The sequence below is a fragment of the Penicillium malachiteum genome (assembly GCF_028827825.1).
Source record: "Penicillium malachiteum strain IBT 17515 chromosome Unknown utg000005l:1.0-9002435.0:326005.0-9005861.0, whole genome shotgun sequence".
NCBI lineage: Eukaryota > Fungi > Ascomycota > Eurotiomycetes > Eurotiales > Aspergillaceae > Penicillium > Penicillium malachiteum.
In genome coordinates, this window is record NW_026643099.1 from 3148962 (window position 1) to 3173698 (window position 24737).

The window sequence follows — 24737 nt, forward strand, 5'->3', positions numbered from 1 at the left end:
AAATGCGACAAGTGGGAAGCAAGATTTAAATATTCATATCATGAAAATCGAGGGTAATTCAAAGCCAAAAGCGTGACACTTATTGGGACCTCCTCCGGTGCAAACTCCGCATTTGGAGCTGCTTTACGGCTCATAGATCAAGGGATGGTCGATCACGTCAAGGGTGTTATTGCTTTGAATCCCTGTACCGTTCATCCCGATGCTGTACCAAGCGACATGAAGGCAAAGTTCACATCGTATGATGAGCATGCCTACGATACTGTGAACACAGCACCTGTTATGCGCGCATTTTGGGATGCTTATGGCGTTTCTCCATCGGATCCTTATGGATCATGTCTGCTTCACCCGAAGATAGGCTTATTGAATAAGGTATACATTGCAGAGTGCTGCCTAGACACTTTACGAGATGATGCAAAACTTATGAAGGAAGTACTGGAACGAGAGCATGTTCAGTTGCGATACAGCTCCTATCCTGGTTATCCCCATTACTCTTGGACTTATCCTTCTAAGCATCTGGATGAACATCGGAAAGGCTTTAATCTTAGTCTTTTGAATGCTCTAAAGTGGGTGAATGGAGAATAGAGAACCTTTATAGTGTACTAGCACGGGTTGGAACCAGAGCAAGCAATTGATCAACTGTTACGTGTCTTCAAAATTATTCCAATCGGAAATGAGGCAGGAGTGCAGTAGGATGCGGGGGCTCTGGGGATGTTCGCCGGCAATCCTTTTCCTGTTGTGATGGGCCCCACATAATAATATTTGAAAGTGAAGGTATGTAGGTTGATATAAATGAAATGAACGCATTGAACATTTGACCAATCTTGTGCTAGATAATAATTCCAAACATCTTCGGACCAAAAGGCCTCACACATACTTTCAAGATTTGACCGTTTCTTCATTAGGTTACTACACAGCATCATGGGCTCAGTTGACGATGCCTACCCTCCAAAGAGGCCGGTTCGTATCGGCGGTGCGAGTGGCGGCTTCACGGATCGCCAGCGCAGCATCCTATCCTTCGCTCGAGATAACGATGTTGACGTAATTATCGGTGATTGGATGAGTGAGATGACGATGCAATGGCATGGCGCAGCCAAAGCTGAATCAGCTCAATCAGGACAAGCTACGCATGGTATCGGAGCTTTTGATCCATCATTCATGGGTACATTTTCGCCGGCCCTCTCCCATCTGCAGCAACGTCGCATCAAAGACGCTGTCAATGCCGGTGCCAGTGAGCCTGATAAACTCGCCGACTTGGTGGTCAAAGCAATTGAAAAGCAAGGTCTCGACCTGAGGTTGCCTGGATTCAAGGCGATGAGGCAATGGATGTCGCTCAAAGACTATTGAAAGAGGGAGAGAATTTTGAGAATATATGTTTTGGTGGAAATCTAAAGGATTGGCCATTTAAGCCAATAGCTGCTCAGTATTACCTGGGCGGAGAAGGTATTGCAGAGGCCTTTCGAGCTGGTGCCGATATTGTTATTTGTGGTAGGGTATCTGATGCCGCACCTGTAATTGGAGCGGCCGTGTGGTGGCATGGCTGGGACCGTAATCGTGACTACGATGCGTTGGCTGGATCGCTCATCGCGGGTCATCTAATCGAATGCTCGAGTTATGTCTGTGGTGGATACTACAGCGGTTTCAAAGATTTGTTCGAAGGATGCGAGAATATTGGGTTTCCTATCGCCGCCATCAACAAGGACGGGACGTTTATTTTGGAAAAGGAGCCGAATACGGGTGGGGAAATGTCAATAGGAACAGCCACGTCTCAGCTTTTGTATGAGGTCCAAGGCCCACGCTACTATGGCTCGGATGTCGTTGCCGTGCTTGAAGGGATTCACATGCAGCAAATCACCAAAGATCAAGTTCTCGTCACCGGCGTCAAGGGAAGCCCACCACCCACCACCACCAAGGTCGGAATCACCGCTCGAGGGGGCTACCAGACAGAATTCCACTATTACATGTATGGACTTGATCTCAAAGAAAAGTTAGATTGGACTGAACGTCAAATTCGGCACAGTATGGGGAAGAATGTCGAGAAATTCTCCTGCCTCAAATTCAGTCTTAATGGATGGTGTCAAGAAGACCCGGAAAACCAGGATGTGGCCACTCTTGATTTCCGGATAAAAATCTCTTGGGTGCCGGTTCAATGCTTGGATTTCAGCGATGGTGCATGGAGAATTTCCTCCAGAGTGTACCGGGTGCAAGTATTGAGAATGACCTACGACAAACGAGTGGCAAGGAATATTTCGAATGCTGGGCTGCATTAATTCCGCAGTCAGAAGTTCCTCACCTGGTGAATCTCCCATGGCTCAATAACAAGATCATTTCGATACCCTCGTCGACGAATTTGGAAGATTATGGGAAAACCTATGATACTAGGCAATGGACCTACGATACTAGGGACCCAATAGATCTGGCATCATTTGGTCCCACTAAGAGAAGACCTCTGGGCTCGGTAGCACTTGGCCGATCAGAAGATAAAGCCTCTGATGCAAACGTTGGATTCTTCGTGAGAAGCGATGATGAGTGGCATTGGCTACGGTCATTACTCACGGTCCCAAAGATGAAAGAATTTTTAGGGCCTTAGTACAATGGGAAGAACGTCGATAGATTTGAAATTCCAGGTCTTCGAGCTGTACATTTCCTGCTCCATGATCACCTTGACCGGGGATGGAGTGCTACGAGTACCTACTATGGGCTGGGAATGGATGTTTGCGAATACCTCAGAGCGAACTATGTTGACATTCCTGTTGTGTTTTTGGAGAGAGGAATAGTCTCCCATCAGCGAAGGCTTCGGGGTTAAGAGATTATGAATATGTACATGTAGCCTGAGAGTAATCAAGTATTTTTAATGTTCCGGTTATTCCATAGTAAACATTTCAATCGAAATTTCACAACTCGTTTCCCATGCGTCGTTCATCATCTACAAGTCCAAGCTCCAGAGCCTCCAAGGTCCGAGTCCTTGAACCTTGGAAGGAAGCACTTATCCGGGCGGGAGCTCCACCTTTTGCCGGCATCTAATGATCCAATGTTCAAGTTGGCACCTGGAGGCAAATAATCCGGGGTACTATACGCCCGACGGCGTCATGCAACAACGCTCGAGAGCACTTGAGCGATCTACATATACCACTGCGGGGTAGCTCGGCCATTTTAACTGCTTGGAAATTATTACCTCTTATTTTCAAGCTTCTACATATAACGATTGCACATTTGAACTTCTTTGTCCGGTGCTAACTTCAAGTTTCAGTTGAAACTAAGATATATCCAACATTTCGGCCCGATGAGACAACCTATTGACGTTGCGTCATTAGAGAAGTATCTCTCTCAACATGTGACGATTGAAACACCCATCTCAGTTACTCAGGTAGGAATACAGTAGCTGAACCCTATGAAGCGATGCGTACGATGATGCTGATATAATTCCATATTGATCTAGTTTGGATTTGGTCAATCCAATCCGACCTATTTAATAAAAGACAAAGCAGGGAAGAAGCTCGTCATGCGAAAAAAGCCACCAGGCCAGTTGATGTCTCGAAGTGCCCACAAAATTGAGCGCGAATACCGCGTCCTCCTCGCTTTGCAAGGAACGAATATTCCAGTACCTCAAGTTTACGGTTTGTGTGAGGATCCAACTGTTATTGGCACGCCATTCTATCTCATGGAATTCTTGGACGGTCGGATATTCGAAGATCCCAGTTTTCCGGAGGTATCACCGCAAGAGAGGAACAAAATGTAAAATCCATGTTGGACGAAATAAAGTCTACAAAAGCTAATAAAGTGAGTGATGTAGGTGGTGCGAGGCGATCACAACGTTGGCAAAGCTCCATACGGTCGACATTGATGCAGTGGGCTTAGGTAGCTACGGGCGCCGATCAGGCTTCTACAATCGCCAGATCAAGACTTGGAAAGAGATTGAAACTGCCCAAAGCGCTGTGGTAGACGTGGATACTAAGATCCCGGTTGGGAGAGTGCCAGGAGCAGGGGAAACGATCGAATTCTTCTCGGGGAGTCAAGGCCCACAAGACCGGGCTTGTCTCATTCATGGAGACTACAAAATTGATAATCTGGTCTATCACAAGACAGAGCCAAGGGTCATTGGTATTCTAGAGTATGTTCACATCAAACCTAAAATCCATTGATGTCTGGCTTGCTAACTGATTAGTTGGGAAATGAGTACAATTGGCCATTCCCTATCCGATATTGCCAATGTTATACAGCCGTGGACTATTCTCTCGATGTCATCCTTTGCTGCCCAGCAGCTTTTACTTCCATTCCAACCAACAGCTGGAATTATGGGCTTGCCATCGATATTGGATTGCCTTGAGTGGTATGCTAGTGTAGCCGGATGGGATCCACAGTCCGAGATGATCTGGGCGGATGCATTCTCGTTATTCCGAATGAGTGCCGTTCGGCAGGGTATAAGTGCCCGTCATGCGACTCGACAGGCTAGTGTAAGTACGGCTGTTGAGATTGGGCGTGGCATGTCTGTCTGTGCCGCGTTGACTTTGAGACTGGTAAGCAAGATGAGGGACATGCAGACTAACGGCCGTGCGCGACTGTGATTGCAGCATAGTCGTTGAAGATTACTTGAGAAAGCTTGACAGGAATTTTCAATTTAAACCGGTAGTATAAATCGAATACATGCATTCAATATTCCACTTCTTTGGGATAAGTTCTGTTTCAAAGCTTGGATTTAAATTTTAGAAAACCTGGTTCTACCCTTGCCATGATCCTGTCTGTAAAGTATGCCGTATGCTCCATCAATTTGCGAACGCACCAACTCAAAGGCAAATGTCATCAATTACCCATCCATTTCACTCTTGTTATTAAAATATGGAAATTTATCAAATAAAATAACAATATGCACTTCTCAATTGCATTCAACTCGGAGTACTTTAGACAATATCCCAACTTAAAGCTTGAATCAGAAGTCAACTACAATAGCGCTCTTCTCTCTTTCTTCAATCGTGCTCTTATTGGCGCCAAATTTCGATCGATAGCAGTCTGGGAGACAATGCCAGTAAATTTGGTAGGTGGTGGTGAAATATTCCATTCTGGAATTACTCGAGTCCCAAAGGCAGTGATTTCTAAAACTGTTCCTCCCTTGTATTGGCCATCTTCCACCAATGTGATCATAGCCTTACCCACTTGAGCTGCGGTGACAGTTTCTGCATCATCTATACTGAATTGTTCCATTCGTTCGGACTGGTCAGTCCAAAGCGGGGTTCTCACCAAACTAAAGCCGATGTTATTAGCGAATATGAACTAAAAACCATGCTTCAAGCCTGGCCTGATATCATACCAAGGGCATATTGCAGTGATCTTAACTCCTTCAAGTTCTTCGCATGGGACCATTGATCGGACGAATCCGGTCACTGCGTGCTTTGATGCACAATAAAGTGGAACAGCGTAGTTCCCCGCTAGCCCCGCAATGGATCCAATTATGCAGACAACACCTCTTTTATCCCTGCTTAAAAGCGCTTGGATTGCTATGCGGGTAAGCTTGATGGGATGGTTCACATTGATGGCAATGGAGTCGTAAGTCTCGTTCTCGGGATCTTGCCAGAAGCTTGACCATTTCTGAATATCATCGGTTAGCAGGTAAAATATCCCAACAGACTTTCTTTTTATAGGTGACCAAGCATACCGGCTCAAAGACTCCAGCTCCAGCAATGTAGATATCCGGTACATCGTTCCAGATGCTCACCGATATTGCGATCAGACCTTTGAGGTCCTTCCAGTTACGTACATCACAAGGCGTAAATGTGATTCTACTAGTTTTTTGGCCTTCTCACCCAACTGTAAATCTGCAATGAGGATCTTGGCTCGTTTGGCATGGGCAAAGCGGATAAATTCAAAACTGATGCCTAACATATGTTGGTATCTTGCAGGACAAGTTGAACATATTTCACATACCAGATCCACCGCCAGTAACTAAGACAATCTTTTCAACAAAGAGAAGTCTCCCGTCATCGTGTGCTTCTTAAGGGCCCTCTGAACCGGAATGACTGCTCCTTGTCAACGACAAAAAAGGTCCACAGGGTTTCGAATAAAATGGAAAGCTGCCGGTGGATAATAACTACTGCGTGATAGTTGAACGATTGAAAAATGGAATTGGAAGAACTTGTTTGATTTGTTATGAGCGTATGGGGGAAGAGAGGAGGGAAGCTCACTCGCTATGAAGCTATTCTCGAGATAAGGTCATGTGACGCCTTGTCAAAATGACCAAACATGCTTCTATCGTCAGCAAAAGCTCATCACTAGTTGTAGGGAAATTGTGATTTACTATTGACAATTCATCATGCAGGGATTGCTTACCCATAATGATGCCGAGTAGTATCGACGATGTGGGGTTATGTAGATGGATCCATTCAGGCTATCGTTAGCCGAAGCTCATCCTGGGCAGCACATCCTGTTGTGGAAAGCCAAGACGATGTGTTATTCAAGGTATTTTTACATCATACTAGTACATCATATTAGACTGATCTGATATTTGTAAAAAAAGGATGTCTGAGGGTCTACTCATGTTCTTTCACCTCTCCCTACAAAGTTTTGCCTAGCTCTGAACAGAAATATGGGTGATTTGCTAATCCCAAGCAATGGGAGTCCGATCAGAAAGGCACAGTACCTTGATGATTTTGATTCTCAAAGACTCAGAAAACCTATTCATACAGAGTGACATATTCGCGTGATCTGTGCTGGTGCGGGCACGTCGGGACTTCTGTTCGCCTATAAGCTGCAGCGGAGCTTCTCCAATTTTGATCTAGTCATCTATGAAAAGAACGAGCAAGTTGGTGGCACTTGGTGGGAGAACAAATATCCAGGGTTTGTTAATGAATAGAAGCTCCGCAAAAAAAATTCAAGTTTCTAATGGTGTTGCAGCTGTGCGTGCGATGTTCCATCTCACAATTACACTTGGTCGTTCGAGCCTAAACTTGACTGGTCCGGCACCTACGCCAGTAGTAAGGAGATCTTCAATTATTTCCACTCGTTCACGGACAAGTATGCACTGCAACACTACTGCCGTATGCGTCATCAAGTTGTAAGCGCCATATGGAATACACAAGAGCACGGGTACCATGTCAAGATTCGTGATTTGAACGCAAACACAGAGATCGACGATTTTTGTGATATCCTCATCAATGCTGGCAGTGTATTGAACTCCTGGCGCTGGCCTGCTATTCCAGGACTAGAGAGTTATAAGGGGAAACTCGTTCACACAGCCAACTGGAATGAATTTCTCGTGTTAGATGGCAAGCATGTTGGGTTGATTGGAAACGGGTAAGTGTAGATCGACAATTTTCCATATCCCCACCCATGAAGAACCTGACAGCTAACAAACAAATTTTCTAGCTCTTCTGGAATTCAAGTTCTTCCTGCCATTCTTCCTCGAGTGAAAGAAGTCACTACCTTTATTCGAGAGCCTACTTGGGTCTCTCCTATTCCCGGTCTCGAGCAACATATCTTTACAGCCGAGGAAAAGGAAGCATTTGCTGCCAAACCTGGGCTCCTCACTCAGTACCGCAAAGATATTGAGAGAGGTATGACCAGTACATTTGGTGTCTTTATGAAAAACACTCACAATCAGAAAGATACAAGAGAATATATGACCAAGCAGATGGAGGACAAATTACGCCCTACCAATTTATAAGGTGTCCCGATTCCTCAATGGTCAGTTGGGTGTCGCCGCATCACGCCAGGTGCGGGCTATCTAGAGTCTTTAGGCGCAGAAAACGTCAATGTTGTGTATGGCAATATTGATGCGGTTACTCCTCTCGGGTGCGTCTCTGGTGGCCGTGAGTACCCTGTGGATGCTTTGATTTGTGCCACTGGATTCGATACAACATTCAGACCCAGGTTTCCAATTATTGGTCCCACGGGAAGTAACTTGCAGGATGAGTGGAAAAATGAGCCACAGCCATACTTCGGTATAGCTGCTGCTGGAATTCCAAACTACCTTATGTTCCTTGGACCCAATAGTCCAGTTGGTAACGGCCCTGTATTATCAGCAATCGGTATGTTTGATCTCTTATTGTAGGAGATGTTATGTTTTTTTAACCTTTCACACAGGAGCACAACCTTTCACACAGAAGCACAAGCCGATTATATGATGAAGCTCATTGATCGCTACCAAACAACGAATATAGCGAGCTTCTCTCCGCGTCCGGAGGCTGTTGCCGACTTTACCGCATACAAGAATCGATTCATGCACGGAACAGTCTGGAAAGATGCATGTCAGTCATGGTACAAGGCCGGTCGGCCAGATGGATCTATCACGGCGTTATGGCCGGGCTCGACTCTACACTATATCGAGGCAACGGATGAAGTGCGCACAGAGGACTGGGAAACTACCTGTTCTGGCAATCGCTTTGACTGGCTAGGAAACGGATATAGTCAGACAGAATGCGACGAAACGGCAGACTGGGCCTATTATATTCGGGGCAAGGATGATGGCGAATACCAAAGTCGTGGCAAGAAGCGACGTATCGCAACAAAGTCGGGAACAGTCAAAGCGGATGCTGGTAACTTCCAAGTATTCCCTAAAATCTAGCTCTAGACAGAGTAGGAACTTGAATGCAACACATATTTAACCCTAGTTCCCATAACCATCATTTCATCAATATGCATGTCAAGCGATTTCAAACATTTGAACGCCGTTGCAAACCTCACGGGTCAAAGTCGGGGCTACAGGTCAAAGCTAGGTGGATGTTAGGTCTATATGATACCAAATAATCGTGCTTGTCCAACGATGGGTGGACCACAGGACTGGAAGCAGGCTCACTAAGCTTGGAAGCCCTGGAACCGGGGCTAAGCTGACTGATCCGCTCACTGAGCCTCCAAGGCTGCCAACTGGGCACATCTATTCATGTACGCCTGAGCCTTACGTAAGGCTCAGTGAGCACCTGGGCAAAAGCGGCGAGAGGGGAAATCCAGTACATAGACACCTGCCCATTTCTTGTCAGCTTAATTATATGACTTCCAAGATTGTTTGTTGGAATAATTAAGCCCGTCTTCTTTCAAATGCGACCACATATGTCATCATACTTGGTGTTTATGATTTGACAAATCGAGGTACTCCCGAGGTCCCTTGCGGGGCAAATGAGGATCGGGTTGCTCAGCCTTATGTGACTTGTCACTTGAATCTCTCAACCTTGGAGGTCTTTTTCTTTTTGAAAACACAAAACAGACCTGTGAACTGAAATATAAAAAAATGGCACCTCTATCCGATCTCCCCGTGGAACTGATCCTGTCAATATGTCAGGAATTCGACAACTTGGACGACGTCTTACGCCTGCGAGCATCCTGCCGTCGCTTGCGATACATAATTGAGAAAGAAGAACATCGTGGTTCGATAGTATCAGTCATTCGAGTAAGCTGCAAATTTACCCAAATTTATTATTCTTCTGACTGACGAATAGAAGCGAAATGTCTATTCCACTGATTCGGGTTATATGTTCAATGCGATTAAAGCTTTGATAGAACAAATCTCAAAATACAACCTAAGCATACCCGATATCATATTGAGATGGGAGGCCATAAAATATTTACAACAGATGCAAGAAGATGAAGAAATAATGCCTGGCAGCTATTCAACATTGGTGGAAGAACTGGTAGTCGACAATGGCTCTTATTGCGAACATTCCCTGCAATGGGCAGCATCAAATGGCATCGCACCGTTGGTTCAACTGATCACCAATAATGTGGATTACTTCACCTTCGTAGACGGCACTATACCCGGTCCATCTTCTCTGGGACTTGCAGCAATATTTGGTCACACACAAGTTGTCCGAATCCTTTTAAATAAGGGATACCCAGTAGACCAAAAAACCGGCATAGATCCCTTGACCCCTCTGGCATACGCAGCTCGCTATCGACATAATGGCGTGGTTGATTTGCTACTCGAAAGAGGCGCTGATATCGAAGCAAAAATGGAAGACGGGGAGACTGCCTTGTGCGTCACGGCTTACTCTGGCAATGCGATCATAGCAAAGAAATTGCTGGCGAATGGTGCCGACATCAGAATAAGGACAACTGAGGGCAAGAACCCGGTGCATATCGCAGCCCGTAATCAAAACGAGGAAGTGCTCTCTTTTCTGCTCGATTGGTGCGCAGAACACGAATGTCAAGATTTGTTAAAGGAACGTGACAACTCCGGGGCTGCGGTGCTACATGAGGTTTGCAAAGGGTGTTGCAATGTCAGTTTTATCGACCGGTTATTTGGTGCTGGAGTGCTGCCTGGTGTTTTCAACCACAACTGGGAAAGCTCATTGATATGGGCCTTGCGCACTGGCTCTGGCCTCCTGGACGCCCCCAGTGGAGGTGAAGATGAGTTCCTCCAGAAGGTAAAGCTACTTTCGAGGGACCCAATTGTGATGAAGATCCCAACAGTACCACAGAACATGCTACCATTGCACTATGCTGCTGAATTAGCAGATTACAGAGTATTTGAGTGGCTTCTTGAACACGGAGGCCGACGCGTTATGAATCACAAGAATGCTTCTGGCGACACTCCTCTTCTAATAGCATTGGACATTTACAATGAGAACGTGATTGAGAGTCTTCTAAGCTCGCAGGGTATCGATATTACACTGCGCAGAAATACACAAGAGACAGCACTTCATTTAGCCGCTCAGGCATGCACATCAAAGGAAATGTCTAGCATCCTCGGAATGGATCCGGCTCTTCTAAACGCGGCTGACCAGGGTGGGCGAACGCCCTTGCTAGGAGCGTTTTCAGCGAGGCGCCTCGATAACTGCGAATATTTGTTGACACAGGGAGCCGACGCATGTATCGCAGATATCACTGGCCAAGACCCTCTCCGCTGGGCATCGGAAGAGACAGAGGAAATTGAATTCCTTCAGCTTCTCTTGGATCGGGACTTGGTCTCCCTTGACCGACAAGGCAACACCCTTCTCCATAAAGCGGTTCGTGGAGTCTCAGTCGATAGAGTCTCGACCCTCCTGGGATCTCCTGATATCAACTTGCACGACCGAAATGCACTTGGCGAGACCGCCTTGCATGTTACTGTACAAAATGGATGTCACGCAGCGACAGATGAAATAGTCCAAATCCTCCTAGAGAATGACAAAGATTGCACACTCGCCGCTCTCCGTAGTAATGGTGGCAAAACTGCTCTCGATTTTGCACTCGAAAGAGGAAGGGGAAACAGCATCGAAATTCTCGTGCAGCCCATGTGGAAGTCCACTGTTGGTATTGAATGGGATTCAGAATCTTTCTGGATCACGAGATGGTCCCACCAACCCTGGTACTCAGATCTACTCCGCATTATTGATACAGCAAGACCCGTGCTCGCAGCCCAAACACAGCAATTGGTTAATGAGTGTGGTGGCCTGTCTTTCACCGTATCCCGAAACACCCCGCAGCAGTTTGTGTGGAGGCAGGACACTGAGAGTTTGTCATATCTTTCTCTTCAAATCCCCCCCGGGCGCCTCTTCTCCTGTCCGACGCCTCGTCTTCACCATGATATCCAATGACCAAGGTAAGATCTCCGTATCTCACGATTATCAATGTACGACTAACATCCTTGCAGGATGGAGTGACCGTCATCCTGTGAATGAAAGAAACGAAGGAAGTTATTGTGGATCCAGGACTTGGTTTGAAGTTGGCATCAGTAGGCCAGACCAAGTCAACCTAGTAACTTCACACCGAGAGATTCAACGCAACATTCACACTAGTGCCCAGAAAAGACTGCACACAGTGATATGGGACATTTCGGATGAGACTCCAGGGCTGAGAGAGTGGCTCAGCAATATTCAGGGTGGTGATCTTCTCCATGTTTATCCCAAGGCTTATCAAGTTGGGTGGAGGAATTGTGTCCACGAGGTAACAGTTACCGTTTTTCACCAGAGGTCCGAATCGGAAGTCTGCTAGTCAGCACTTGAGTAATCCTGGTCTACATTAATTCTGCCCAGGTGTATAGATGAGCCTTTACTTTGCAATCTTGGTGATCATTTCTTGGTTTGAAATTAAAGTTACAAGTCAAACGTACACGTAAATTGAGTCCACGGGTCAATATGGTGTTTCAAATGTTGCCAGTGCAGATCATTATCAAATCACATCTAGCTCGCATTGATAGCTCAGTTGATAGAGCGCACGATTGCTCCGTAGTACTTTCTCGAAACCCGCAAAACAATCGCGAGGTCCCCGGTTATCCTGATGTGAGCACTGCTTTTCATCTAAAATTTTCTTTCCTTCAAAATAGTTGGGACCAAAAGGCCAAAAGTTGAACCTTCTATCACAAGCTCGCATAGCTCAGTTGGTAGAGCGCGCGACTAGTACTGCTATTCTGCGAAGGGATTACCAAGTCAATCGCGAGGTCTCCGGTTCAAATCCGGATGTGAGCATCATTTTTTTTCACACTTGAAACTGCTTTCTGTTGTGGGGATTTCTATTTTTTTTTACCCCTTTTTTGCAAATTTTTACAACATGTTTATCATTGGAACATAGTTCTTCCGGACTGTGCCCCCCATATTTGTCTGGATAGCCAATCAGACCAAATATTTACCTGAAGTATGTAGATACTGCCGGGACGGTTCCAAGGTTGTCTCTCTACTCTTCAGAGAGTTAATTAAATAGTACCATTCTGGGGGAGAGTAATCATAACGAAGAGTCTGGGTGGTCAATGGCGATGCGGTCAATTCAAATGTTTTTTTAATATCTTCATTCACTCGATCAGGCTAGAATCTAGTGACTTATATAGCCTTGAGTCCGCAATGACAGGCCTATAGCACATGTGCAGCCACGCAGTCCAAATTTTAAGAGATGGCTGAAGTGAGAGATAGCCGATATGTATAGTTTTTTTTCTTTCTACTAGTCATATAGGGGTTTTGGCCACATGGCTGTTATAGGGCCCTGCACCTTTAAGAGCATCACGAATATCTCAAACGGGAGATGTGAGAAGTGACCCCTCGAAAACCTATCTGTGCTCCTGATTTCTACAGTGACATGGACCTCGAAACTCCCATCGATGAGTGTCTTTACCATTCAGGCCCAGTTTCTCTCAAGCCCCTCCCTCCGCCATCTGAACCCACCAGCCAGATCAACTGGCCCCGGATGAGTGATATCTTCCACTCCAAGCTTTCAAAGCAAGTTGTCAGGAGCAATTTAAATCATGCGGCGATCGCCCCATCAGCCTCAGCGATCGAAACACTTCAAAGTGAGGGACGGCGTTGCAATATTGACCTTGGGTACCCTCCCGATATTGTGTCTACGAAGAACTTTCCTACAAATCACCAGACTGGACAGCTATTCTGATGGTACTGTACTGGCGAATGTTCCAGCAATCCACGGTCTGGGCTGTCTTCTGTTACCTCCTCCACAAAGGAACGGTCGACCTGGAATGTCTCTTCTTGCCTTTGGACTTTTTTGAGCTCTCACCAAATACACACATCATTACCGACCTGCTCTTGTGCTTTCCGTCTATCCAAGGTATTTGCGAGCAGAGAGCTTCAGATCGCGTACCTCTTCAGACAAGCCCATGGTATTCAGCTATTGAATGGCATTCCTCCTATGCTTCCTCTATACTATAATGAATCTTTCTAACCATTTTATATCTTAGGCTTGCCGCCGTCATCGCACGAAACGGAGCGAACATCCCGGACATTCCTCGGAACAAGCACGATGCGGAAAAGGAGGCAGAGAAGGATTACAATTGTCAAGTGTTTGGTGTCTGGCTCCCTCACGGAATCGGCGAAGACTACGAATTGTGCCGCAAACGCTTGCATGAACATCTTACTCGCGCCAAAGAAATCGCCGATGCCTATGATCAGACACTTGGTGAACAGCATCGTATCATACTGGTTCTTCTCGAGGATGTCGAAGGAACGATGGATGTTGGCAAAATCACTACAGGAGAAGTATCCTGCATTCTCCCTGTTATCCAGATTTTCCCATACGCTGAAGACCTCGAGATGATGGCGATAGAGGATTCAGATACAGAAAGTGAAGGTCAGAAGGACACCATGCCATCTGGTTTCTGGGACTAAGCTACATTGGCTTGGAATGTATGCTCATGAATGATGACCGAAATGCCCAATGGGACTTCTGCGCATAGTTCCATTCTTGCCATAGAGATTTCATTTGTATCAAAACAATCCAATATTCAAGAAAAACGATATCACATGCCTAGCTTTTTCTCCACAAACTCTTTTTTATAACTAAAGGTGGCTACTAGTCACTTCGTATCTAAACCTTGATATAATGGAAATAGTAAAGTACGCATATGCATGTAAGACGGCACGGTGCTTGGGCATGATACAAACCAATGAGAACCACCTACCAACGCACCAATCAACATTTGATGCCCAACTTCAACGGAGATGGGGAACGAAGCACGGACTACTGTCTATGGGATCTAATAACTTGGAGCGGATTTTCCATATAACATAATTTGTTTTTCTCAAGTTTCTATTCACGATTTAATGTGGGAACCACTTGGATTGAGCTCTGGCGGCTATGAATGAACACCCTCGGGCTCGGGATCCCCGATTAGGTGATTCCTTTCATCCCTAGATATCATGGAACCGAAATTCGTAGAATCTTCAAAAAACATCATCCATGCTCTGACGTTCAACCTATGTGGAAGCGTAGAAGTCGTCACGTAGAATGACTTTACAATGACTTATATCCTGTTCCTACAATTTCAAGGTCAGGCTGCGGATCTGATCCCAGCCAATGATGAAATGACCTGGAGCATCAGATGCATTAAAGTGGGGACTTTGGCCATCATGCAGCTGTGTAGCTTCTCGTATAGCTTTCAGTCATGATTGAAGTGGCTGGTAGTAATATTATGTACGGAGAGGCAAGGAGAATATTGATTCATCCCCTTTGATTCAAAAGGTCTGTCGTTTCAGTACTCAGGTGATCAAATCGAAGAAAGGTATTTCTCCCACATGTAGTATGTTCCTTTTTTCCAGCCTCCTGCAGCAACAAAGGCTCGCTTATTACTTCCAAAGTTCAATATTCATCTGAACAATTCCGATATTGATGATCTTCAGTTGACGGAATGTACCATCGTCCCAGCCTCGGGTAACGGATTGGCCACGGCTACGGAATCGGTAATAGGTATCCATTTCAAATTGCCGGGCTCTTTCAGGTTCTATTCGTAGATCTCTCCACTATAAGATTTTGTAGAATCAGTATCTCAACTTCAACTCATTGACCTGTATAGAATTTCCCACCTATCACCGTCGTGATATCCACATTGCCTGAACAGGAAGGCCCCACGGTTATCATGGTCTGAGTCATAAGATCAGCGATGATGAACAAAAGAATCAATGTTGACAAGATGAAAGAAGCTTGGAGTGTTTGAAGGCCTGTTGCTATTGAAGGGTTTCTACAGAGTACAAAGGAACGGATTTGCTGTGGGAAGAGCAAAATTTGACCAGCAAAAAAATTGATTTTCCAAATTAAGGATACTTATTAAGAGTATATACAGGATCCATCTCGTTTTGGTCTATCATAAGAGAGTTATCATCACATCATCAAGTCGTAAGTTGGGAGAATATCGTAGGGTGAAAGTAAGTGGAGAGTTGACCTGGACGGTATGCAGATGTAGTGTCCAGGTGGAAGGTGAAAGGTGTTTCAGGCAGCTTAAGCGGCAATCGGTTGAACAGGGATAGCACACAGGTCCTTGTTCTTGATGGTGTCATCATGGAGGATCTCAGATGATGTGACCAGAGGCTCTTTGTCGTCGGGTGTGATTTGCACAGTGACGATGGTATTGCGTGTCTTTTGCTGGATCTTTGACTCGATCATCTTCTTGTGGTCGTAGTCATCTTCGGATTCGGATTCTGACTCCTCGAATTCAAAGGAGCTCATTTGAGACTTCATATCATTTTCAGTCCAGAGGACAGAGCCGCAGTGGAGGCGAAAGTGAGCCACGCAGCGGCGAAGATCTGGGTCTGGTGCAGTAGCTTCACGGGCCAGTTTCTCCTTGGAGATAACTGTGAGCTTGTATGGAAGAGCGTTGCGGTTTGCCATTGGGGGCCAGCGTTTTTTGGTATATTTTGGAAAATTTGGAAGAGATGGTCGAGGAGAGGGTTTGGCGGGTGTTTCGATGCCAACGGCAACAGTCATCCTGGGGATGACAGGTTTATATAGATGGTGTATATATGGAGGGTTTTGATTCACCTCAGTGGCGAAGTTGAAGAATATGCACGAAATTAAATTGTTTTTTTATGCAATGGTGGAGAAGGCGAGAATTAAAAGGAGGGGGAAAGTTGAAGGGATGAAGAGAAGTTTTATACGGACGGATCTGCAAAAAAGAAAAAGCTATGGGGAAGAGGGCACAAGCCAAGAGCCACGATGGGTCAAAAAAAGAATCTTGCCAGCTGGAGGGTCACCAGGACATATCCCCACTAGGGAATATCCGGGTACCCGTTCTAGACCACGGTCCAGTCTCCTCTATGGCTTGTAATATGTGGGCGCTAAAATGTTTTTTCTCTTTTTTCTTTTTTTCTTTTTTTCTTTTCCTTCAAGAGTCCACAATTTGGGCCTTAGACCTCCCGAATACCCCTCCACTAGTCTACTCCAAGACTAAGGGAATTCAAAATCAAGATTTGATCGAATATCTTCATTCTTCCTAAGTTACTTTCTTGGTTTTTCCACCGGAAAAGGAAATCTAAGAAACTCGGGCTAACTAGGATTCCTTTGGGGGCAAAACGGCTCTGCGATCCCTCGAGCTGTGGGTCATTAGTGGAGATGCCCCAGTTTTATTGATCAGGCGATTCCTCGAAAAATTTTCTTAGTGGAGACCCTGTAGCTTATCTTCCTTGTACGCCCTTATTCAGGCCGAGAATAGCAACTTGGCCGTCGCACGGCAAAAATACAATGCACACTCACGATCTTCCACGGGTTACCGAGTCCGGAAGTCCGAACTACCTCAACATCGTGACGAATCTCGCAGGTAGTACCGTGCACCCAGACATTCTCTACCGACAACGGCGAATAACTGATTCTGGAAAACTTGATTCAACTCTCACTAATTCCGTACAGAGTAGCTCCATAGCTTTTGATGCCCCATGAAGTTCTTCAATTGACAGGCTGGACTCTCTTATAGAACCATGGTTCTCTCGGCTTTCTTTCTTCTTTTATTTTTTTTTCTTTACTACCATGAGAGATTCCACTCCAATTTTGCCCCTGAAAATCAGTCCTATGACTCAGCAACTCTTGGCAAGCCATTCCTTACTCTATCAAGTCTCTCCGTCTCTCCATGGAAGTATCTCTCTGGTCCACTCATCTCCAAAAGGTTCCACGATAAGTTCCACCACAAATTTCATCATTTGCACAGAGATTGAATTATTGTGGTCCCTGGCACTGCCCTCCTCTCCGCATCTCAATTGCCCCATGGCACAACCATTTTTTCTAGAAATTTCACCACCTCGCACGGCCATGTACTTAACACTGAAAACGTGTTCTTTCCCCGCCCCCTCATCGCTAGAAATCGCCACCACTTCTTTGTCAGCTAACCGCCCCAATCACTCGATGAAGAAGTATCATGAGATGTCGTGGCCCCAAAGAGCTCATTTATTGCTCGGCTGATCTTCCTTCACCGCTTGCTAATAATATTGGACGAGACCACTCGATCTCCACCCGCTGCGTTGTCGTCCGCGAACGGGTTCTGCGGATCCGAAATCCGCAACTTTACTAATTCTATTGATCATCACTGTCTAGAGTGCTCCGTAGAGGAGAAGTGGCTAACGGGTGCATTCATACCCCATAAAATGGCGTTTACAAATGGGTCATCTGGAACGCCATTTGAAAACTCTATGGCAGAAATGCAATAGTCACTACGGAGTACATAGTATACGGAGTACATAAGTATGATATGAGGGGTCCTGCATTTTAAGCTCTAGCAGTATGCAGGACGTTGCTGGCATCTCTCTTGGCACCAAATCAAATTAACTGAATATGAAGCACATGATCTTTAATCCCGCGCGGACCACTTTTAGTATTTCTATTTCACTATAATTCCGATCTCTCCGGCCACAAGCGTGCCGCTTTTCCGTTGTCGGTAGTGTAATACTGTTGGACCTTCAAAGCAGCCATGAGAGCAATTATCGCCTCGTCTCAAGCATTAGTGTACGAATGGTGGACGTGTCAAGTCATGCGGGGTGAAAGGGCCTCTTTAATTTGTATACCAACATGAAGGATGTGTTCGCATTTCCAAGCACTCGTGTTCTGCTAGTAGCAAATGCACATGTGCATACTCCAAGTCGGATATACCAGTCGCAGCGTTCAAATGTTGCCACTTGGGCACCTCATATGCATGTAGGAATTTCAAAGAAATATTGCTTCTGATTTCTTTATTGATTTTGACCAATATTTGAATCCAAAAATTGTACTCCGTACCTATTTGTTCAATTTGCAGGCCTGGTCATATCGCGATGCACATGATCAACTACTAGCAAAAAAGTTTCTCCTTTCACGTTTCATCTCAACCTTGGAACCATGAGTATGCACTTTGATCAACAGAGTAAAAATAGCTGAATTTACTAGTCTGCTGCACTAGAAACATCCGAATGCATAGATAGTAATCCAGTTTTCATCAGATGAAACAGACGAGAAGCTGCCTTGGTTTCATTGCCAGTGAGCTGGTCGGTACTATGATATCTGGAGACACACCTGGGATGTATCTATTCTGAAAATGAGTTATGATTTCCAAGAAAAGCCACATGCAAGGCTGGATATCCAGTAATTACAATCTCATTGTCATCTGCCGTTCCGAGTTACTCTACTGCTCTCAATCTTAGCTCAAACTTCCAGTCCTGCGACAGTAAATTTGCAAAGTTCTTAAGATTTTCTATTAATTTACTTTCCTATGGGCATTTTTCTTCTCTCCAGTGGAATAATATTTTGGAAAAAATGTAAAAGGGACGGAGGATGAGGTTCATCCATGGAGCATGAAGAACCTACCCATGGTGGGAGACTTGGAGCTATCTTGAGACTACAAATGCAAGCTTTGAAGACAATGTCTAATTGAGATGAGAGTAAATTGGACAAATATTAAAGCTTTTATCAAATTAGATCGATCCATCCTTCACGCAAGGTGTAGGCCTCTTTGATTGAGAGCCCCCTTCATGATGTAGTAGCATCGCTTTATTTTAGAATCATACGATAGATATATCCGTATCAGTCGTGAGAGTAGCTTCAACTGCCTTTATGTCTGCGCAAAATTAGCCAAAAGCAATAATAGAAGATTGCAGGGATGTTGCAGGTGCAAGGATATGTATGAGTTGTTTTAAAGTCTCTCACATAGCCCCTCGAACCAACTGGCCAATCCCTCATCAGTTGCCTAAGTCCTGGAGATCTTCCGAGTCACGCGAACATCATCAACTTCGGACCAAGTCCTCTGGACCTTCAAGATATTTGCCCTAGATTGTTTGCTTCGCGTCACTTCATACCTATGACTTATCCCCTTCGTTTGCCCCAGGCCTGGGGCATGATATTGAAAAGACTTCTCCTGAAGCTTCTCCCCACTTTCAAGATTTTTTCGTTGTCTGTTGAATATATAATCTTTTTCTAGTAAGTCTTCTATTCCAAATTTTTCTTCATTTATTGGTGCCCAGGTGTGTATGCTCACCGACACTGCCCAGTGTGTGTCCCTTTCTCTCCGCTGCTTTTTGGAGGACAAACTCTCAATATTGCTGGCTGTCGCACCGGTGGTGAAGGTACCATTATGCCATTGGGATCGATCTAGATGAAAAAGGACTGCGAGCAATCTAAGAGACATTTGACACCGATGATGATGCAAAGCAGCATGCTAGACAGGCACATCGAGCCAAAAGTCCTTCCAGAGTAGAGAACTCAAAATCGCCATGCGAAAAGGAGACGGAACAGCACACCTCGCCGGATGATTCTGAGCTTGCTGAAGCACAAAATAGCCCATTAAAATGCGTATACTCATAACACAACCCTTCTTCTAGCAATACCCCCCTCCTTCACCTAGTAGCTAGGTAGAGATGGGTGCTATGGCCTACGAAGTACTGGACAACGACATTTGGTATGCTCACCTGACTCTTGTCCGGTAATCACACTACCTAGGCACTTCGCCGGGATACTTGAATATCTAAAATGAACGGGAAGGAGATTCTCGAGCTTCATTCCCAGGTAAGTATTATCCTTTTAACCTTCACTAAACTAGTATGTAATACTTGTACTAACTAGGCCCCATACTTATAGATTGAATACGGCCATGGCTTGCGCAAGCACACAGAGTTCAAACGTCACTGGAAAGGCCACAAATCACTATTCCTCCAGAATACCCCAGTTTCAATTAAACGCTTCCGATGTTCCGGCATAAATATTTGCCCCCACACAGATCCACGTCTACGAAGCTAAGCATACTGAGGCTTCAGAGAAGGTTTGGAATACACTGATAGCTCAAACACCCTAATCGGTTTCCAGCAGCTTTTTCACTTCATTCTCCTCAACACAGAGGCTCCTGATCAAAAATAATGAACAGAATTGTGGAAGAAGACCATAATGGATAGGGTGCTACTATATTCCGACAAGAAGCGAACAGAACACAAGCCGATCATCACCCAGCCACGCCAATCACCAATCACATTCAACAAGATAAAGACAATATTGCAGAACTTGAAGGACAAAGCCAGAGATCGTTTTGTAGACTGGGACAAGAACCTGAAAGGGACCCTAGCAAAATATAAGCTTCTGGACCTAATCAATTTTGATGTCTACCAACCAACATACGAGATTATACGACGAAGAATCGGGAGAAACGGAGAACTGGCGAGCTTTATCGGCGAATGTTGCAAGATGGATGTGGGAAATTCTCAGTGATAGCCTACAGCTACAAATTGAATGGGGCCATCCGACGATACGATGAAATCTTCAAGCAAATGGACGGAGAAGGCGCCCTTGCAGACATGGAAAGAATCGACAAGATATGGAACATAACCGCTGATGGCCTCCCATTGCTCTCCAAATACGTTGCAAAATACGCACGACACTAAGATCCCAAGATGACGAAAGATCTAGCATCTATGAAGACGGCTCTCAAGAAGAAGGTCAAGACCAACCAGAAGACCATTACTACCAAAGAGGTCGACAGAGTCACCAAGACTTCCCTCAATAATCACAAAATACCTAAGAGGGTATTCTAAACAACCAAGTTTCAATATTCTAAGGATTCCAAAGTCACCAGAACACTAGAGATCAACCTCGTGTTAGTTCCCACACACCCCAAAACCAGCGGCACCAACAGGATGCTTTACAACCACCTCAGCAAAGACACCCTCTTGGTTTCCGGGGCTTCCAAAATGCCCAGGAAGATCAAGAGGTCCACCAAGTGCCCTAATATAGCTCCTCTAATAAGAAAAAAAATAGTATAAAAGGGGTAAAGACTCTCAATATAGCCAAGGTCGTCACTAGCAGGAGCGGACACGGTTAATGTCCCCCGTAAGTGAAAGTATGCGTCGGTCAATCCGCGAGAGGACTCCACAAGACCAGACTCTAGACCTTCCACCTCCTCCAGAGTCCCACCTGGCCAGGACTGGAGATACGGCAGTAGACCGTATCAACTTCTTGGCCTGGCGGGCACGACAGAATGAGAGAGAATGGGAACAACTGCAGGGAGCAGAAGCTCATATTCCCAGCAGCGATTAAGGTATAACTTCGCCCTCCTTATGGGTAAATTGTGCAAACTCTTAAAAATGCAAAACAAAATGGGATAATTAATTTCCACCGCTGAGCCACTACCACTATGAACATTTAACGCCCAATTCCTGAGGTCGTGATGAACATCCATGGATTCACTGCAACGCAAGCTATGCCATTTTCTGAAAGTCTGGCACCTATCTCATTCACACAGCAAATTTTGCATACAGTTCACTCTTTAAAAGCGATAGACAAAGGGTGGAAATTGACGACCTATTTTCAACACTCAAAGATCAGGACAAAACTATGCCACTGTTGACTCCAAGCACTTGAGAGTTTGAAGCTCTAGAGGTCTCTTACATAGGCACTATTTTAATTCGGAAAATTTTTAAGGCTAAAGTATGAATTCTATTCACTTTGTATTGATGTAATAGATGTCAGTGTTGTTAAAGTAGATGCGGTATAGAGGGCTTCACATGCATACTATTCCATTAATCTTGACTCAGTTAGACCAAGACCTGACATTAATTAGTTCATTCTCATACTGAGCATGCTTGTTTAATAATAATTGGTATCGGCTGTCACCTGCACCTAGGAATTAATTAGAGCAAAGCAGCAGGTAATCTGATCTTATCGAATAAACAAGCATTCTCAGATGAAAAGTGCGATGCCCCAGGTACCACCAGGCGGGATCTGAATGATTTGTGCATGACCATGTTCATGATTATTGCTTTCCCCGCCATCAATATGCTCCACGCTGATCTTCACATTTAGTTTACAATAGTTCCAACGCTCTCGACGGGATGTCCTGCATCGCAGCGGATGACTTCTTCAGCGGATCCCGATCTACTGGTCATAGGTTCAGCCCCGCCCCGATGCACGTCGCCTCCCGGCTCCTGTAGCCTGAAACATTCCTAACTCCCACTAATGCATGGACGCGACCGACAACTCCACAGTCTTGAATTACACTAATTGGGTTCAGTTTGGTTCCACTATGGTAATATGGAGGAGGGAAAAAACGGAAATGAGCTGCTGCCGCTGTGGATTATTCCCCCTCTTTTCACCTTGGTACACAAGCTGTCACTAAATCCTCCGTTCCATCCTCGGATGTAAGAACTTAACCCAAAGAGTCGGAGAACATCATGTTGAAGCTTCCGCTTTCTTTAGGTCTGATGCAATGTTACATTTTGTCAATCAAGGACGAAACACGCCACTGTGACTGGTGATTGAAGTTCTTTTGAATTGTAACGATCTGCACGCCATATAGACTGATCGGGTCATCACGCAGGGAGTCCCGGGGCAAGTTGTCTCGGTTAGAAGATGATATTTGCTCAAAATTCAGAGAAATAGAGTTTGGGGTTCAGCGGTTGAGGCTATTCTCAAAGTCTTCATGCATTTTTCATGATACATCAACTTTTTTGGCTTATTCTTTGTTGCCTTATCCGTGCAACTCGTGGCTTTCTCTATCCCGTGGATATCTTCTCCCCGATGCGGAGCAAAGACCCGATATAGAAATCAAAAACACAGGGGAGCATGGGGGGAAATAGGCAGAAGGTTCAACCAGGGCTCTTTGTTCTATGGCTCTGTGACGCGCGTGATGGGCAAAAGCCACATGCCATAGATTCTCCATCAGGTTCTTTTCTCCAATCGAATAAGACTTCATTCCGACTAGGGATTGCCGCTTTCGGCGATAGTATGGTCTGAGAAAGGACCGGAGTCTGCGCCTTTTGAGTAAAGATTGTTGCCTTCAGATTCATCTCAGCAAATCCAAGCAAAGTGTATAGTAAGCCCTATCTTTTTTCTAGTATTGTTTTCTTTTCTTTTTTTGATGAGACTTTTCTCATAATTTGCCACTGGTTCATTGATGCCTTGTGCTGCCGTTGCATTTTGAGGAGCAGGCGCCGGAGTCCCTTACCTGAGTCTTTTGGAATTAGCCCCCAGTTTTCATCCCAAAGAATGTTATGACTCCGCTTGTCAAAATTATCATAGTTAATACATTTGACTGACAAAATGTGGCAAATCCTCATTTAGAGTCATCGACGGATCAAGTCTTACTCCCGTTGAGGCTTCATCGGTACCTGGGTATACTATTCATCTTGCGTAATCAATCTGAATCGGTTAAAGGGGTATGTGATCGAAGAAGGTCTAGAAAACCAAGGTCAGCATAAGTTCATGGAAGCGAAGGGGACAATCGGGATTGGTAAACTGGTAACAGAGAGGTTTAATTTCGTTTCTTCTTTATGATTCCTTGATGCTTGTACAGGGTAGATCCGTGAAGAATGACTCAAATCAGCTCTTCCAAGATGTACTCTTATCAGATAGATGGCCCAGCATTACTGTTTAGCCCGCATGTTGCATTCAAGGGCGTTGGTTGGGCCCTGCGTCGATAGTACGAGGAGCACCTAGTACGAAAGAATCAGTCATTAACCCAATTGGGAGCTGCAGAGTCACCTTGTTTTCTTTTTCGAAAATCCCAGAGTTGCGTTCCCTCTGTACGACGGGAACAGCCATTTGCCGAAGCCGAGCGTGTAAACGGGAGTGCTGCAAGTCGGCTGCTCTGTGAGACCCGGGCGTCCATATAAAAATCCAGGGCTACTATTTCCAGATTTCCGTTTGTACATTACAAAGCCTTGGCCGAAGTGTCGTTTATTGTACGACGAGTCCTGGAGGTACGGAGTATGTCTTGACATCGTACATGGGAGACTGTTTCTTTCGACCCAGAGTCTATCAAAGGAGATCGCGCGTCTAGATTATTTGGAATTGAATCCTATTGCACGCATGGACCGTTGATCTTCTCAAGTGACCGTCTCTAGGTCATCTGCTACTGATTCGAGGAACGCGCTAGACCCAGTATGGTTCCCGTGCAGATTCAGAAACCGACCATTCCGACCCCGGTGAGAGAACCGACATGATTCAGTATACAATCCATGGATTATTATCTTGTACCATCTTGTCATTGCTCTGGATGAATGTCAAAACGTCAAAATTAGTCAAATTAGTCCCTCCTGGACCATATCAGAATGGTCAATGTTCGGCTATCAATTAGAGATCTATGTGCCGTATTCCCCACTAACATGTCCTCATCACCCGTGCCAGTG

At 45.2% G+C, this 24737-nt stretch overlaps 10 protein-coding genes across 10 annotated transcripts; 8 read left to right on the plus strand and 2 right to left on the minus strand.

The window, feature by feature from the left end:
* Nucleotides 1–40: 40 nt before the first annotated feature.
* On the plus strand, nucleotides 41–582 carry N7483_011175 (uncharacterized protein; the record flags this gene model as incomplete). Its single annotated transcript, XM_057094602.1, is given in 2 exon segments — nucleotides 41–53; nucleotides 65–582. The coding sequence occupies 2 exon segments, from the start codon at nucleotides 41–43 to the stop codon at nucleotides 580–582; spliced, it is 531 nt and encodes a 176-aa protein (XP_056940573.1).
* A 336-nt stretch (nucleotides 583–918) lies between these two features.
* On the plus strand, nucleotides 919–2587 carry N7483_011176 (acyclic terpene utilization AtuA family protein; the record flags this gene model as incomplete). Its single annotated transcript, XM_057094603.1, has 3 exons — nucleotides 919–1228; nucleotides 1276–2141; nucleotides 2162–2587. The coding sequence occupies 3 exons, from the start codon at nucleotides 919–921 to the stop codon at nucleotides 2585–2587; spliced, it is 1602 nt and encodes a 533-aa protein (XP_056940574.1).
* Nucleotides 2588–3280: 693 nt separating this feature from the next.
* Nucleotides 3281–4562, plus strand: N7483_011177 (uncharacterized protein; the record flags this gene model as incomplete). Its single annotated transcript, XM_057094604.1, has 4 exons — nucleotides 3281–3364; nucleotides 3437–3732; nucleotides 3791–4108; nucleotides 4163–4562. The coding sequence occupies 4 exons, from the start codon at nucleotides 3281–3283 to the stop codon at nucleotides 4560–4562; spliced, it is 1098 nt and encodes a 365-aa protein (XP_056940575.1).
* A 373-nt stretch (nucleotides 4563–4935) lies between these two features.
* Nucleotides 4936–5874, minus strand: N7483_011178 (NAD(P)-binding protein; the record flags this gene model as incomplete). The annotated part of the gene is made up of 4 exons (XM_057094605.1): nucleotides 4936–5236; nucleotides 5303–5580; nucleotides 5648–5724; nucleotides 5796–5874. 4 exons carry the CDS (start codon nucleotides 5872–5874, stop codon nucleotides 4936–4938), a joined length of 735 nt encoding a protein of 244 aa, XP_056940576.1.
* A 700-nt stretch (nucleotides 5875–6574) lies between these two features.
* On the plus strand, nucleotides 6575–8551 carry N7483_011179 (flavin-containing monooxygenase; the record flags this gene model as incomplete). The annotated part of the gene is made up of 6 exons (XM_057094606.1): nucleotides 6575–6578; nucleotides 6768–6825; nucleotides 6883–7281; nucleotides 7354–7541; nucleotides 7653–8015; nucleotides 8091–8551. 6 exons carry the CDS (start codon nucleotides 6575–6577, stop codon nucleotides 8549–8551), a joined length of 1473 nt encoding a protein of 490 aa, XP_056940577.1.
* A 660-nt stretch (nucleotides 8552–9211) lies between these two features.
* On the plus strand, nucleotides 9212–11495 carry N7483_011180 (ankyrin repeat-containing domain protein; the record flags this gene model as incomplete). Its single annotated transcript, XM_057094607.1, has 2 exons — nucleotides 9212–9370; nucleotides 9555–11495. The coding sequence occupies 2 exons, from the start codon at nucleotides 9212–9214 to the stop codon at nucleotides 11493–11495; spliced, it is 2100 nt and encodes a 699-aa protein (XP_056940578.1).
* Nucleotides 11496–12966: 1471 nt separating this feature from the next.
* On the plus strand, nucleotides 12967–14006 carry N7483_011181 (uncharacterized protein; the record flags this gene model as incomplete). The annotated part of the gene is made up of 3 exons (XM_057094608.1): nucleotides 12967–13177; nucleotides 13258–13501; nucleotides 13580–14006. The coding sequence occupies 3 exons, from the start codon at nucleotides 12967–12969 to the stop codon at nucleotides 14004–14006; spliced, it is 882 nt and encodes a 293-aa protein (XP_056940579.1).
* A 1606-nt stretch (nucleotides 14007–15612) lies between these two features.
* N7483_011182 (uncharacterized protein) lies at nucleotides 15613–16098 on the minus strand (the record flags this gene model as incomplete). The annotated part of the gene is made up of 1 exon (XM_057094609.1): nucleotides 15613–16098. The coding sequence occupies one exon, from the start codon at nucleotides 16096–16098 to the stop codon at nucleotides 15613–15615; it is 486 nt and encodes a 161-aa protein (XP_056940580.1).
* Nucleotides 16099–21005: 4907 nt separating this feature from the next.
* Nucleotides 21006–21340, plus strand: N7483_011183 (uncharacterized protein; the record flags this gene model as incomplete). The annotated part of the gene is made up of 2 exons (XM_057094610.1): nucleotides 21006–21137; nucleotides 21188–21340. 2 exons carry the CDS (start codon nucleotides 21006–21008, stop codon nucleotides 21338–21340), a joined length of 285 nt encoding a protein of 94 aa, XP_056940581.1.
* A 92-nt stretch (nucleotides 21341–21432) lies between these two features.
* Nucleotides 21433–21648, plus strand: N7483_011184 (uncharacterized protein; the record flags this gene model as incomplete). The annotated part of the gene is made up of 1 exon (XM_057094611.1): nucleotides 21433–21648. The coding sequence occupies one exon, from the start codon at nucleotides 21433–21435 to the stop codon at nucleotides 21646–21648; it is 216 nt and encodes a 71-aa protein (XP_056940582.1).
* Between the last annotated feature and the right edge of the window lie 3089 nt (nucleotides 21649–24737).